A 16,801-nucleotide genomic window follows, 5' to 3' on the forward strand; every position below is an offset into this window, starting at 1 on the left:
AATTAATATTGCTAAAATACATTATATATACTGTATATATATCTATATCTATCTATCTATACACACACATACATATATACATGTATATATACACACAAAATATATTGTGCATATATAATGTGTAACTAGTGTATAATGTATGCATACATGTATTGTATATTGTGTATACATATAAATACAAACAGTTATAGAATTACCAACATTAATAATGATCATCAAGCATCAGCCCAGCAATCGAAAACCTGGGCAAAAGCTGAATAACAGTTTGTGGCGTCAGTGAGTCGCTACTGCTAAAACTTTTCGCTATGATATTGCTCTAAATATCCTATAAGTTAAAACATAAAATACAATGCAAATGAATTATGCAATAAATCTTTTTTTTTAAAAACCAAAGTTTAGAAATAAACACCGGTCACCACATTTACAGTAACTCCACAAATTTTTTTCAAGAACTATTATTATGAGCCACTCTCAGCTGAGACTTGTGCTGACATTTTCTCTGCAGGATCTGAACTTGCGCCACTTTTTAATCATCAGTGAAATGAACGCATTGTAAAAGCACAATCAGTGCTTTCGCTCTGATACTAATTGATTCGAAGAGCGGGCCAGAGTTAAGAAACGGTCATCTGTGCTGACTCATCACAGGCTTTTCTTGTGGCTCCTGTCACATTCTATGCGTGCCAATGTTAGGGGGCTATTGTTCCTGGACGACATGCCCCAGTAAACACGAGACTACTCAGGGGGCCTAAGCTGCTGACAGGTAAAGCTAAATGTTAATTAATATGGCTAATGGGGATGTCACAAGCTTGAGTCAGATTATTACCCCCCTCTTCTTCACAAGGACTCCATGTTCTTCCAACAATGGTTAAGAACATATTTTCAAATTAAAAACTAGGAGAGTTAAAATCGCAGCTCTTTACCAGTGCCCATTGGTGACCTTCTAGTACAGTCGATATGGCAGATAATACGGCAATCAAGGTAAATACTGATAGTGACGGTTTTCAAACAGATGGATCACAAAAAACGGGGCGGTTTTGTCATTGCAGCTTCTCTAAAATATATTGGGATAACCTACCTATGTAGGAAACCTACATGTTACTTGACTTTTCTGTAGGGAACATTCTATTGAGCAGCAGCTCAGCAATTACGGTACTCAACTTAAAAATTACTTAATTTTATCAATTTACATCCCTGATTTTTCAATGTTTAAAAATTTAATTCGGTGGTCACCCTTCCAAGATGTGTGTCAATCAGTAAATAAGACCAGCCACTGGCCTAACACATTTATTTATATTTTCAGTACACTTTAAGGGTATTTTCTGGAATTTTGAAAAGTTAAGCAACTGGATTTATTATGAAGCAGTAGAAAAATGAGTACCATTTACTTGCCCAATTACCCTCTGCTCTAGTACCACCACTCCGGTGATCCCTGCCAGCCTTGCATCAATGGAGCAACCTCTATCGAAGCGACTGCTGTAACCAATCACTGGCAGTATATGCAAGTGTCATTTCTGAAGCCAGTGATTGGCTGCAGAAATCATATGCCAAAGGATGGGACAAAATTGCTCTCGGACCAGCGGAGTTCACTGGAGAGAAGTGAGATTTTAACAAGTAATTGCAAGTGCTCATTACTAGACTTTGCCTAGGGTGCTTGGGTATGCACAGAGTATCGCGAGTGCTCGAGTGACATGTTAACGAGTCCCCTTGGCCGCATGTGTCATGGCTGTTAGACTTTAGTGTTTGTCAGACAATCCCCACATTTTGTGGCTTTTTAATAGCCGCAGAACATGCAGACTCAAACATGTCACTCGAGCACACGCGATACTCGGTGCATACCCAAGCACCCTTGGCAAACTCGAGTAACGAGCACTTGTGTTAATCACTATTATAATTGGAACTTTAAGGCTATGTGCACACGTCAGGATTTTGTCAGGATTTGTAGCCAAAACCAGGAGTGGAACAATTAGAGGAAAAGTATAATAGAAACATATGCACCACTTCTGCATTTATCACCCACTCCTGGTTTTGGCTACAAAACCTGATGAAAAAGCCTGACAAAATCCTGACAAAATCCTGACGTGTGCACATAGCCTAAAAACGCCCATTCATCAGCCAAGTGCTAAATGGTATACAGTGGGTACGGAAAGTATTCATACCCTTTTAAATTTTTCACTCTGTTTCATTGCAGTCATTTGGCAAATTCAAAAAAGTTCTTTTTTTTTTCATTAATATACACTCTGCACCCCATCTTAACTGAAAAAAGAAAACACAGAAATGTAGTAATGTTTGCAAATTTATTAAAAAATAAAAACTGAAATATCACGGTCATAAGTAACATAGTAACAGTTAGCAAGGCAGAAAAAAAAGACATTAGTCTATCCAGTTCAGCCTATATTCCGTCAGAATAAATCCCCAGATTTACAGAAGACATCCAGGCCTCTCTTGAACCCCTCGACTGAATTCGCCATCACCACCTACTCAGGCAAGGAATTCCAGATTCTCACTGCCCTAACAGTAAAGAATCCTCTTCTATGTTGGTGGAAAAACCTTCTCTCTAGATGCAGAGAATGCCCCCTTGTGACCGTCATCTTCCTTGGTATAAAGAGATCCTCAGCGAGATATTTGTTTTGCCCCATTATATACTTATACATGGTTATTAGATCGCCCCTCAGTCGTCTTTTTTCTAGACTAAATAATCCTAATTTTGCTAATTATCTGGGTATTGTAGTTCCCCCATCCCTTATATTAATTTTGTTGCCCTCCTTTATACTCGCTCTAGTTCCATTATATCCTTCCTTTGCTCTGGTACCCAAGACTGTACACAGTACTCCATGTGCGGTCTAACCAGGGATTTGCACAGAGGCAGTATAATGCTCTCATCATGTGTATCCAGATCTCTTTTAATGCACCCCATGATCCTGTTTGCCTTGGCAGCCGCTGCCTGGCACTGGCTGCTCCAGGTAAGTTTATCATTAACTAGGATCCCCAAGTCCTTCTCCATGTCAGATTTACCCAGTGGTTTACCGTTCAGTGTGTAATGGCGATATTGATTCCTTCTTCCCATGTGTATAACCTAACATTTATTTATTGTTAAACTGCATCTGCCAACTCTCAGCCCAAGTTTCCAACTTATCTAGATCCATCTGTCTGATTCAGACCCTTTCCTCAGTATTGAGTAAAAGCACCTTTTGAGCTAGTGCAGCCATGAGTCTTCTTGGGAATGATGCAACAAGTTTTTCACACCTGGATTTGGGGATCGTCTGCCATTCTTCCTTGCAGATCCTCTTTAGGTCCGTCAGGTTGGATGGTGAACGTTGATGGACAGCTATTCTCAGGTCTCTCCAGAGATGCTCAATTGGGTTTAGGTTAGGGCTCTGGCTGGGCCAGTCAGGAATGGTCACAGAGTTGCTCTGAAGGCACTCCTTTGTTATTTTAGCTGTGTGCTTAGGGCCATTGTCTTGTTGGAAGGTGAACCTTCGAGGTCCAGAGCACTCTAGAAGAGGTTTTCATCCAGGATATCTCTGTACTTGGCCGCATTCATGTATCCTTCAATGGCAACCTGTCGTCATATCCCTGCAGCTGAAAAACACCCCCATAGCATGATGCTGCCACCACGTTTCACTATTGGGATTGTATTGGGCAGGTGATGAGCTGTGCCTGGTTTTCTCCACACATACCGCTTAGAATTATCACCAAAAAGGTCTATTTTCGTCTCATCAGACCAGAGAATCTTATTTCTCATACTCTGGGAGTCCCTTCATGTGTTTTTTAGCAAACTATGCGGGCTTTCATATGTCTTGTACTGAGGAGAAGCTTCCGTCGGGCCACTTTGCCATAAAGGCCTGACTGGTTGAGGGCTGCAGGGATAGTTGACTTTGTGGAACTTTCTCCCATCTCCCTACTGCATCTCTGGAGCTCAGCCACAGTGATCTTGGAGATCTTCTTTACCTCTCTCACCAAGGCTCTTCTCCTATGATTCCTCAGTTTGGCTGGACGGCCAGGTCTAGGAAGACTGCTAGTGGTCCCAAACTTCTTCCATTTAAGGATTATGGAGGCCACTGTACTCTTAGGAACATTGAGTACTGCAGAAATTATGTTGTAACCTTGGCCAGATCTGTGCCTTGCAACAATTCTGTCTCTGAGCTCCTTGGCCAGTTCCTTTGACCTCATCATTCTCATTTGGTCTGACATGCACTGTGAGCTGTGAGGTCTTCTATAGACTGGTGTGCGCCTTTCCAAATAAAGTCCTATCCGTTTAATTAAACACAGCTGGCCTCCAATGAAGGAGTAGAACCATCTCAAGGAGGATCACAAGGAAATGGACGGCATGTGACTTACCGTATTTTCCGGCGTATAAGACGACTTTTTAACCCCTAAAAATTGTCCCAAAAGTCGGGGGTCGTCTTATATGCCAGGTACGGCAAGTGCAGGGAGCGATCCTGGATGTTCCCAGGGTCTGAAGGAGAGGAGACTCTCCTTCAGGCCCTGGGATCCATATTCATGTAAAAAATAAAGAATAAAAATAAAAAATATGTATATACTCACCCCTCCGAGAAGCCTGGCTGTCACCGCTGCAAGCGTCTGCCTCCGTTCCTAAGAATTGCAGAGCGTGAAGGACCTTCGATGACGTCACGGTCAGGTGACCGGTCACATGAGCGGTCACGGACCAATCACAGGACTGCGACGTCATCGAGGGTCCTTCATGCTCTGCAATTCTTAGGAACAGAGGCAGACGCTTGCAGCAGTGACAGCCAGGCTTCTCGGAGGGGTGAGTATATACATATTTTTTATTTTTATTCTTTATTTTTAACATGAATATGGATCCCAGGGCCTGAAGGAGAGTCTCTTCTCCTTCAGACCATGGGAACCACACGCCGTATAAGATGACTGGGCGTATAAGATGACCCCCGTCTTATACAGCGGGCATATCCCAAATTCCATATTTTATATGGAAAAGTTGGGGGTCGTCTTATACGCCCAGTCGTCTTATACACCAGAAAATACGGTACATATGTGTCTAAGCAAAGGGTCTGAATACTTCTGACCATGTGATATTTCAGGGTTTTTTTAATTATTAAATTCACAAAAAAATCTACATTTCTGTTTTTTTACAGTCAAGATGGGGTGCATAGTGTACAATAATGTGAAAAAATGAAATTATTAAATTTAAAAAATGGCTGCAATGAAAAAGACTGAAAAATGTAAAGGGGTCTGAAAACTTTCCGTACCCACTGTATAACCCCAACATAGAAGATGTATGTAAACAGACTCCAGCAGAATAGTTAGTGCAGCTCTGGAGCATAATGCAGGATGTAACTCAGGATCAGTGCAGAATCAGTAATGTAATGTATGTACACAGTGACAGCACCAGCAGAATAGTGAGTGCAGCTCTGGGGTATAATACAGGATGTAACTCAGGATCAGTACAGGATCAGTAATGTAATGTATGTACACAGTGACTGCACCAGCAGAATAGTGAGTGCAGCTCTGGAGTATAATACAGGATGTACCTCGGGATCAGTAATGTATGTACACAGTGACTGCACCAGCAGAATAGTGAGTTCAGCTCTGGAATACAATGCAGGAGGTAACTCAGAGTCAGTAATTCATATACATAGTGGCTCAACTTTTAATTTGTCAATGTTCATATTCAGTTGTGTAGACTGCTCTGATCCACTTTAATAAATGTGTCTAACTGTAAAGTTTTTTTTGTTTTTTTTAATTTACTTCTGGTGACAAAATTGAGTCAATCAATCTTATACCAGCATTTTTCCAGCAATGCATGGTACACAGCAGGCTTAATGCAGAACACCACTTAAAGGGAATCTGGCAGCAGATTTTTGCTATGTAATCCAAAGACAACAGGAGACAGAAACACAGATTTCAATGATGTGTCACTTTTTTACATACAGAGCATGAAGTGCACAGGGACAGCTTTCTGAGCTCTGCTACATGCTACATCTAAACTCTGATAGTGTCACAACTTCTGCACCCAGTAAACCAAGTGATACATTATTGGAATCGAGGTCTCTTTATGCTGCACTCAGATGAGGTTGTAAAAACCTGATGAATGATTCCCTTTAAATCTGGTTCCGCAAAATTTTTTTAACCCCTTCACGACCTTGCCCTTTTCCGTTTTTGCGTTCTCGTTTTTCTCTCCCCTCCTTCCCAGAGCCGTAACTTTATTTTTCCGTCAATATGGCCATGTGAGGGCTTGTTTTTTGCGGGATAAGTTGCACTTTTGAACGTCATCATTGGTTTTAGCATTTCGTGTACTAGAAAACAGGAAAAAAATTAGAAGTGCGGTGAAATTGCAAAAAAATTGCAATCCCACACTTGTTTTTTGTTAGGCTTTTTTTGCTAGGTTCACTAAATGCTAAAACTGACAAGCCATTATCATTCTCCAGGTCATTACGAGTTCATAGACACCAAACATGACTAGGTTATGTTTTATCTAAGTGGTAAAAAAAAATTTGTAAACTTTGCTAAAAAAAAATAAAAATAAATAAAATTGCGCAATTTTCCAATACCCGTAGCGTCTCCATTTTTCGTGATCTGGGGTCAGGTGAGGGCTTATTTTTTGGTGCCGAGCTGATGTTTTTAGTGATACCATATTGGTGCAGATACGTTCTTTTGATTGCCCATTATTGCATTTTAATGCAATGTCGCAGCAACCAAAAAAACGTAATTCTGGCGGTTCAAATTTCTTTCTCGCTACGCTGTTTAGCGATCAGGTTAATGCTTTTTTTTTTTATTGATAGATCGGGCGATTCTGAACGCGGCGATACCAAATATGTGTAGGTTTGATTTTTTTTTTTTTTTATTTTGAATGGGGCGCAAAGGGGGTGATTTAAACTTATTTTTTTTATTTTTTTCATATTTTTTTTTAACTTTTTTTTTTTGCTTTTGCCATGCTTCAATAGCCTCCATGGGAGGCTAGAAGCTGGCACCACTCTATCGGCTCAGCTACATAGCAGCGATCATCAGATCACTGCTATGTAGCTGAATTCCTGCATTGCTATAAGCGCCGACCACAGGGTGGTGCTCATAGCAAGGACCTCTATGGTTACTATGCAGACGCATCGCTGACCCCCGATCATGTGACGGGGGTCGGCGATGCGCTCATTTCCGGCCCGATGCCCGGAAGCGCCGGTTAAATGCCGCTGTCAGCATTTGACAGCGGCATTTAAACTAGTTAATAGCGGCGGGTGAATCGCGATTTCACCCGCCGCTATTGCGGGCACATGTCAGCTGTTCAAAACAGATGACATGTCCCGGCTTTGAGGTGGGCTCAGAGCCGAAGCCCACATCAAAGCGGGGGATCCGACCTCCGCAGTAATAGTGAAGAGTTTAACGGCATGTAACCAAGAGTGTTCACTTTTATCAATTTTATCAAAAAATAACATTTACCGTATTTTTCAGACTATAGGACTTTCCTCACTATAAGACGCACCCCCAAGTTTAGACAGCAAAATTTTTTTTTTTTTTTTTTAAAAAAAGGAAAAACATGTTTTCTACTGATTAAAGCTTCCCTGCAGGTGTAAATAAGTGCAGAGATCAATATCACTAAATTTAGTTCAGGTTTCTCTGCCGCATGTGTATTATACACACATAGCTTGACAGCCTGCAAATTCTGTACACTATGCAGCACACCTCTGCCATGTGCACATATGTAGCGCAGCTATACACGCACAAAACTTTTATGTTAGCTACAAGCATGTGACTGATCACATGACCTGAAAGGTCCTTCAGCTAGCAGCCAGGACATGCAGATGTGTACAACCCCTGGCAAAAATTATGGAATCACCGGCCTTGGAGGATGTTCATTCAGTTGTTTAATTTTGTAGAAAAAAAGCAGATCACAGACATGGCACAAAACTAAAGTCATTTCAAATGGCAACTTTCTGGCTTTAACCCCTTTCTGTCATTGGACGTACTATTCCATCCATGTGGGGTGGGCCCTACTTACCAAGGACGGAATAGTACGTCCAGCACGATCGGCCGCGCTCACGGGGGGAGCGCGGCCGATCGCGGCCGGGTGTCAGCTGACTATCGCAGCTGACATCCGGCACTATGTGCCAGGAGCGGTCACGGACCGCCCCCGGCATATTAACCCCCGGCACACCGCGATCAAACATGATCGCGGTGTACCGGCGGTATAGGGAAGCATCGCGCAGGGAGGGGGCTCCCTGCGTGCTTCCCTGAGACCCCCGGAGCAACGCGATGTGATCGCGTTGCTCCGAGGGTCTCCTACCTCCTTCCTCGCTGCAGGTCCCGGATCCAAGATGGCCGCGGCATCCGGGTCCTGCAGGGAAGGAGGTGGCTTACCGAGTGCCTGCTCAGAGCAGACACTTGGTAAGCCTGCAGCCCTGCACAGCAGATCGCAGATCTGGCAGAGTGCTGTGCACACTGCCAGATCAATGATCTGTGATGTCCCCCCCGGGACAAAGTAAAAAAGTTAAAAAAAAATTCCCACATGTGTAAAAAAAAAATAAATAAAAAATTCCTAAATAAATAAAAAAAAAAAAATTATTCCCATAAATAAATTTCTTTATCTAAATAAAAAAAAAATCAAACAATAAAAGTACACATATTTAGTATCGCCGCGTCCGTAACGACCCCACCTATAAAACTACATAACTAGTTAACCCCTTCAGTGAACACCGTAAAAAAAAAAAAAAAAAACCGAGGCAAAAAACAACGCTTTATTCTCATACCGCCAATCAAAAAGTGGAATAACACGCGATCAAAAAGACGGATATAAATAATCATGGTACCGCTGAAAACGTCATCTTGTCCCGCAAAAAAAGAGCTGCAAAACAGCATCATCAGCAAAAAAATTAAAAAGGTTATAGTCCTCAGAATAAAGCGATGCCAAAATAATTATTTTTTCTATAATATAGCTTTTATCGTATAAAAGCGCCAAAACATAAAAAAATGATGTAAATGAGATATCGCTGTAATCGTACTGACCCGAAGAATAAAACTGCTTTATCAATTTTACCAAACGCGGAACGGTATAAACGCCTCCCCCAAAAGAAATTAATGAATAGCTGGTTTTTGGTCATTCTGCCTCACAAAAATCGGAATAAAAAGCGATCAAAAAATCTCCCGTGCCCGAACATGTTACCAATAAAAACGTCAACTCGTCCCGCAAAAAACAAGACCTCACATGACTCTGTGGACTAAAATATGGAAAAATTATAGCTCTCAAAATGTGGTAACGCAAAAAATATTTTTTGCAATAAAAAGCGTCTTTCAGTGTGTGACGGCTGCCAATCATAAAAATCCGCTAAATAACCCGCTATAAAAGTAAATCAAACCCCCCCCTTCATCACCCGCTTAGGCTACGTTCACATTTGCGTCGTGCGCCGCAGCGTCGGCGACGCAACGCACAACGCAGGAACACCGCATGCACAACGCTGCGTTTTGCGACGCATGCGTCCTTTTTTTGCTTGATTTTGTACGCACAAAAAATGCAACTTGCTGCGTCCTCTGCGCCATGACGCGTGCGCCGCAGTGACGCATGCGTCGCAAAACGCAAGTGCAACGCATGTCCATGCGCCCCCATGTTAAATATAGGGGCACATGACGCATGCGGCGACGCTGCGGCGCAGAACGCTAATGTGAACGTAGCCTTAGTTAGGGAAAAATTAAAAAAATTAAAAAAAATGTATTTATTTCCATTTTCCCATTAGGGTTAGGGCTAGGGCTAGGGCTTGGGTTAGGGCTACATTTAGGGTTGGGGCTAAAGTTAGGGTTAGGGTTGGGGCTAAAGTTAGGGTTAGGGTTTGGATTACTTTTACGGTTGGGAATAGGGTTGGTATTAGGGTTAGGGGTGTGTCTGGGTTAGAGGTGTGGTTAGGGTTACCGTTGGGATTAGGGTTAGGGGTGTGTGTGGATTAGGGTTTCAGTTATAATTGGGGGGTTTCCACTGTTTAGGCACATCAGGGGCTCTCCAAACGTGACATGGCGTCCCATTTCAATTCCAGCCAATTCTGCGTTGAAAAAGTAAAACAGTGCTCCTTCCCTTCCAAGCTCTCCCGTGCGCCCAAACAGGGGTTTACCCCAACATATGGGGTATCAGCGTACTCGGAACACATTGGAGAACAACTTTTGGGGTCCAATTTCTCCTGTTACCCTTGGGAAAATACAAAACTGGGGCTAAAAAATAATTTTTGTGGAAAAAAAAATATGTTTTATTTGCATGGCTCTGCGTTATAAACTGTAGTGAAACACTAGGGGGTTCAAAGCTCTCACAACACATCTAGATGAGTTCCTTAGGGGGTCTACTTTCCAAAATGGTGTCAATTGTGGGGGGTTTCTACTGTTTAGGTACATTAGGGGCTCTGCAAACGCAATGTCACGCCTGCAGACCATTCCATCTAAGTCTGCATTCCAAATGGCGCTCCTTCCCTTCCGAGCCCTCCCATGCGCCCAAACGGTGGTTCCCCCCCACATATCATGGGTATCAGCGTACTCAAGACAAATTGGACAACAACTTTTGGGGTCCAATTTCTCCTGTTACCATTGGGAAAATACAAAACTGGGGGCTAAAAAATAATTTTGGGGGAAATTTTTTATTTTTTTATTTTCACGGCTCTGCGTTATAAACTGTAGTGAAACACTTGGGGGTTCAAAGTTCTCACAACACAACTAGACAAGTTCCTTGGGGGGTCTAGTTTCCAATATTGGGTCACTTGTGGGGGGTTTCTACTGTGTAGGTACATTAGGGGCTCTGCAAACGCAATGTGACGCCTGCAGACCAATCCATCTAAGTCTGCATTGCAAATGTTGCTCCTTCCCTTCCGAGCTCTGCCATGCGCTCAAACGGTGGTTCCCCCCCAGATATCAGGTATCAGCGTACTCAGGACAAATTGGACAACAATATATAGGGTCTAATTTCTCCTTTTACCCTTGGAAAAATACAAAACTGGGGGCTAAAAAATAATTTTTGTGGAAAAAAAAATATTTTTTATTTGCACGGCTCTGCGTTATAAACTGTAGTGAAACACTTAGGGGTTCAAATCTCTCACAACACATCTAGATGAGTTCCTTAGGGGGTCTACTTTCCAAAATGGTGTCACTTGTGTTTTTTTTTTTACTGTTTAGGTACATTAGGGGCTCTGCAAACGCAATGTGACGCCTGCAGACCATTCCATCTAAGTCTGCATTCCAAATGGCGCTCCATCCCTTCCGAGCCCTCCCATGCGCCCAAACGGTGGTTCCCCCCCACATATGGGGTATCAGCGTACTCAGGACAAATTGGACAACAACTTTTGTGGTCCAATTTCTTCTCTTACCCTTGGGAAAATAAAAAATTGGGGGCGAAAAGATTATTTTTGTGAAAAAATATGATTTTTTATTTTTACGGTTCTGCATTATAAACTTCTGTGAAGCACTTGGTGGGTCAAAGTGCTCACCACACCTCTAGATAAGTTCCTTAGGGGGTCTACTTTCCAAAATGGTGTCATTTGTGGGGGGTTTCAATGTTTAGGCACATCAGTGGCTCTCCAAACGCAACATGGCGTCCCATCTCAATTCCAGTCAATTTTGCATTGAAAAGTCAAATGGCGCTCCTTCGCTTCCGAGCTCTGTCATGCGCCCAAACAGTGGTTTACCCCCATATATGGGGTATCGGCGTACTCAGGACAAATTGTATAACATCTTTTGGGGTCCATTTTCTCCTGTTACCCTTGGTAAAATAAAACAAAATTGGAGCTGAATTAAATTTTGTGTGAAAAAAAGTTAAATGTTCATTTTTATTTAAACATTCCAAAAATTCCTGTGAAACACCTGAAGGGTTAATAAACTTTTTGAATGTGGTTTTGAGCACCTTGAGGGGTGCAGTTTTTAGAATGGTGTCACACTTGGGTATTTTCTATCATATAGACCCCTCAAAATGACTTCAAATGAGATGTGGTTCTTAAAAAAAAATGGTGTTGTAAAAATGAGAAATTGCTGGTCAACTTTTAACCCTTATAACTCCCTAACAAAAAAAAAATTTTGGTTCCAAAATGATGCTGATGTAAAGTAGACATGTGGGAAATGTTACTTATTAAGTATTTTGTGTGACATATCACTGTGATTTAATTGCATAAAAATTCAAATTTGGAAAATTGCGAAATTTTCAAAATTTTCACCAAATTTCCATTTTTTTCACAAATAAACGCAGGTAATATCAAATAAATTTTACCACTATCATGAAGTACAATATGTCACGAGAAAACAATGTCAGAATCACCAGGATCCGTTGAAGCGTTCCAGAGTTATAACCTCATAAAGGGACAGTGGTCAGAATTGTAAAAATTGGCCCGGTCCATAACGTGCAAACCACCCTTGGGGGTGAAGGGGTTAATAAACACAAAGAAATCAAGAACAAAAAATGTGGCAGTCAGTAATGGTTACCTTTTTTAACCAAGCATAGGGAAAAAATTATGGAATCACTCAATTCCGAGGAAAAAATTATGGAATCATGAAAAACTAACAAAAAACCCTCCAACACATCACTAGTATTTTGTTGCACCACCTCTGGCTTTTATAACAGCTTGCAGTCTCTGAGGCATGGACTTAATGAGTGTCACACAGGACTCTTCATCAATCTAGCTCCAACTTTCTCTGATTGCTGTTGCCAGATCAGCTTTGCAGGTTGGAGCCTTGTCATGGAGCATTTTCTTTAACTTCCACCAAAGATTTTCAATTGGATAGAGATCCGGACTATTTGCAGGCCATGACATTGACCTTATGTCTTTTTTCAAGGAATGTTTTCACAATTTTTGCTCTATGGCAGGATGCATTATCATCTTGAAAAATGATTTCATCATCCCCAAACATCCTTTCAATTGATGGGATAAGAAAAGTGTCCAAAATATCAACATAAACTTGTGCATTTATTGAAGATGTAATGACAGCCATCTCCCCGGTGCCTTTACCTGACATGCAGCCCCATATCATCAATGACTGTGGAAATTTGCACGTTCTCTTCAGGCAGTCATCTTTATAAATCTCATTGGAACGGCACCAAACAAAAGTTCCAGCATCATCACCTTGCCCAATGCAGATTCTCGATTCATCACTGGATATGACTTTCATCCAGTCATCCTCAGTCCACGATCGCTTTTCCTTAGCCAAATGTAACCTTGTTTTTTTCTGTTTAGGTGTTAAAGATGGCTTTCGTTTAGCTTTTCTGTATGTAAATCCCATTTCCTTTAGGCGGTTTCTTACAGTTCGGTTACAGACGTTGACTCCAGTTTCCACCCATTCGTTCCTCATTTGTTTTGTTGTGCATTTCCTGTTCTGGAGACATATTGCTTGAAGTTTCCGGTCTTGACGCTTTGATGTCTTCCTTGGTCTACCAGTATGTTTGCCTTTAACAACCTTCCCATGTTGTTTGTATTTGGTCCAGATTTTAGACACAACTGACTGTGAACAACCAACATCTTTTGCAACATTGCATGATGATTTATCCTTTTTTAAGAGTTTGATAATCCTCTCCTTTGTTTCAATTGACATCTCTTGTGTTGGAGCCGTGATTCATGTCAGTCCACTTGGTGCAACAGCTCTCCAAGGTGTGATCACTCCTTTTTAGATGCAGACTAATGAACATGGGGATTCAGCAGGTCTCGTGCAGCCTCCACCTTGGTAAATTTTATTAGGAGATTAATCGTATTGGCCATGATAGTATGTTACTATTAGAGCATTATAGCCATTCTTATCTTGTATTACAGCACATGTTACGATAGTAATAATATAACAAGTTTGTGCACACTCTGTTTAACGATTAATACGCTACAACAGTAACAATATAGCTAGTCTGGGCACACTCTATTTAATGATTGATATGTGTGGGATCCTTTTACTCACATGTTCTATGGCATAAGACTTATCTGAACATACTCTGTCTAATGATTGATATATGTGGCATTTGTCCATTCATATGCCCTATGGTATAGATTCATCTCCTCTTTAATATTTTTCCATTGCCAACATAACATTTATCAATTGTATGTTATGACATTAGGCATTATGTGGGGGTCTGCTTGAGCCCTGTTCATTATGATCGGAGGCATTTTTACATTTGTGATTGGTGTTGTACCAACATTGGGTTTTATTATTGTATCAATAAAGGTTGTTTATTTTGAACTATACATTCTGGTGGTTTGTCTAATTTAATTGGCAGGCCTTGTGTACTCATGTTATCTTGAATGTGTTCGTATGTATTCTTAGGACTAATATGTATTTACATTTACCATACATCAAGCTTAAAGTTCATGACAGGCCTTCATATTCTACTTTATCTAGTCGAATCTGCATAAAGCATCATTTATGGTTTTTTATAACCTACTGCGCTATTTCATTTTAAGCCACTATGTTTATACTAATCTACTATATGACCGCTTGTCTCCCCTATTGCTATAGGGGTTCACTTTCCCCACCTCCATATCCCACCCTTTCCCCTCCGTCCCTTCCCAACTTATCCTTCTCGGTTGAAAGTTAAAATCCCAATAAAACATTTGAAAAAGAATTGAGTGATTCCGTAATTTTTTCCCTATGCTTGGATAAAAACAAACAAAAAAAAAACACATTACTGACTACCACATTTTTGTTCTTGATTTTTTTTAGTGTTTCTTATAGCCAGAAAGTTGCCATTTGAAATTACTTTAGTTTTGTGCCATGTCTGTGATCTGCTTTTATTCTACAAAATTAAACAACTGAATTAACATCCTCCAAGGCCGGTGATTTTATAATTTTTGCCAGGGATTGTAGGCTCTGGTAGCCTTCTCTCCTGCCCAGCATCGATTAGACAGATCAGTGTCAAAAAGGAGAGAGCAGTTCTCTCAGTGATTGGGAAGGAACCGGTGTTGAAATTCTCGATCATAAGCTGCCTCCAGACAAGACAATTAAACTTTTTATAAAGAAGATTGTTTTTTCTTGCTAGAAATGGAATACTATGGTCAAAAAAATACGGTAACTTTTACAAGGGTACAGGGTATATCGCTTTGTCACATCAACCACTCCAAATGCTATTGCACTGTTATGGCAATATTCACTTTTAATTTTTGCTGAAATAAATATATATATACCGTATATACTCGAGTATAAGCCGACCCCCCTAATTTTGCAACAAAAAAACTGGGAAAACTTATTGACTCGAGTATAAGCCTAGGGTGGAAAATGCAGCAGCTACCGGTAAATGTCAAAAATAAAAATAGATACCAATAAAAGTAAAATTAATTGAGACATCAGTAGGTTAAGTGTTTTTGAATATCCATATTGAATCAGGAGCCCCATATAATGCTCCATGCAGTTCATTATGGCCCCATAGATGCCCCATATAATACTCCATGCAGTTCTTTATGGCCCCATAGATGCCCCATATAATGCTCTATGCAGCTATGGCCCCATAGATGCCCCATATAATAATCCATGCAGTTATGGCCCCATAGATGCCTCATATAATGCTCCATGCAGTTATGGCCCCATAGATGCCCCATATAATGCTCCATGCAGTTATAGCCCCATATAATGCTCCATGCAGTTATGGCCCCATAAGATGCCCCATATAATCCTCCATGCGGTTATGGCCCCATAGATGCCCCATATAATGCTCCATGCAGTTATGGCCCCATAGATGCCCCATATAATGCTCCATGCAGTTATGGCCCCATAGATGCTCCATATAATGCTCCATACAGTTATGGCCCCATAGATGCCCCATATAATGCTCCATGCAGTTATGGCCCCATAGATGCTCCATATAATGCTCCATGCAGTTCTTTATGACCCCATAGACGCTCCATACAGCATTGTGCCACATGTAATGCTGCAATTAAAAAAAAAATAAATAAAAAATCACATACTCACCTCTCGTTGCTGCTCCTCAGCGTCCCGTCTCTCCGCACTGACTGTTCAGGCAGAGGGCGGCGCGCACACTAATATGTCACCGCGCCCTCTGACCTGCACAGTCACAGCAAAAGGATGAGAAGACAGAGCGGCGCCTGGTGGATGGAACGCGGACAGGTGACTATGAAATACTCACCTGCTCCCGGCGCTCCTGACGCTGTCCCTGCCTGTCCCATGGTACCGCAGCTTCTTCCTGTAATGAGCAGTCACCGGTACCGCTCATTACAGTAATGAATATGCGGCTCCACCCCTATGGGAGTGGAGTCCATATTCATTACTTTAATGAGCGGCACCACGTGACCGCTGAATAGAGGAAGAGCTGCAGCACAGGAGACCATGGGACAGCGTTAGGAGCGCCAGGAGCAGGTGAGTATGCGACGGTCCTCTCTCCCCCTCACCCGCCTACCATGACTCGAGTATAAGCCGAGAGGGGCACTTTAAGCCCAAAAATCTCGGCTTATACTCGAGTATATATTAGCAAAGTAATGGCAAGTAAACTTTTTCAGCATTGCTGGGGAGCTTTAATTTGGCAAAACGTGCAATATTTAATTTCAGGAGACTTATGCACTTTTGTCCTTAAACATTATAATTTCTATTTCTAAGACAAAATTACACAATTTCCAAGCATCCATAAGGTTACCAAAAAGGAACAAATAGATTACCTGCTTCCTGGTCCGCGTTTTCCCTGTCCGTAACTTGATGTATCTTGCTATCAATTCATTTCTACCTAAAATAATGAATAGAGAAGACTTTGTAACATGTACTGTAAGCACCTTACATGGCATGAAATAGAAAGTACAACACATATTGTGCTCTGCATATTAGACATCCTACAAGTCCTGTATGTATACATATTATGATATCACACAGTTATCTCGTCCAACTGGTGGGGTTTTAT

At 41.4% G+C, this 16,801-nt stretch overlaps 1 protein-coding gene across 5 annotated transcripts in view; it reads right to left on the reverse strand.

The window, feature by feature from the left end:
• TEAD1 (TEA domain transcription factor 1) overlaps positions 1-16,801 on the reverse strand; it is a 345,319-nt gene that overhangs the window by 74,331 nt on the left and 254,187 nt on the right. For all 5 annotated transcript variants that reach the window (XM_077287236.1, XM_077287235.1, XM_077287239.1 and 2 more), the window contains one exon: positions 16,566-16,630. In XM_077287236.1, coding sequence (XP_077143351.1) covers positions 16,566-16,630 — 65 coding nt within the window. The remainder of the gene's footprint in view (positions 1-16,565; positions 16,631-16,801) is intronic.

The sequence above is a fragment of the Ranitomeya variabilis genome, chromosome 2, assembly GCF_051348905.1.
Source record: "Ranitomeya variabilis isolate aRanVar5 chromosome 2, aRanVar5.hap1, whole genome shotgun sequence".
Taxonomy (NCBI): Eukaryota; Metazoa; Chordata; class Amphibia; order Anura; family Dendrobatidae; genus Ranitomeya; species Ranitomeya variabilis.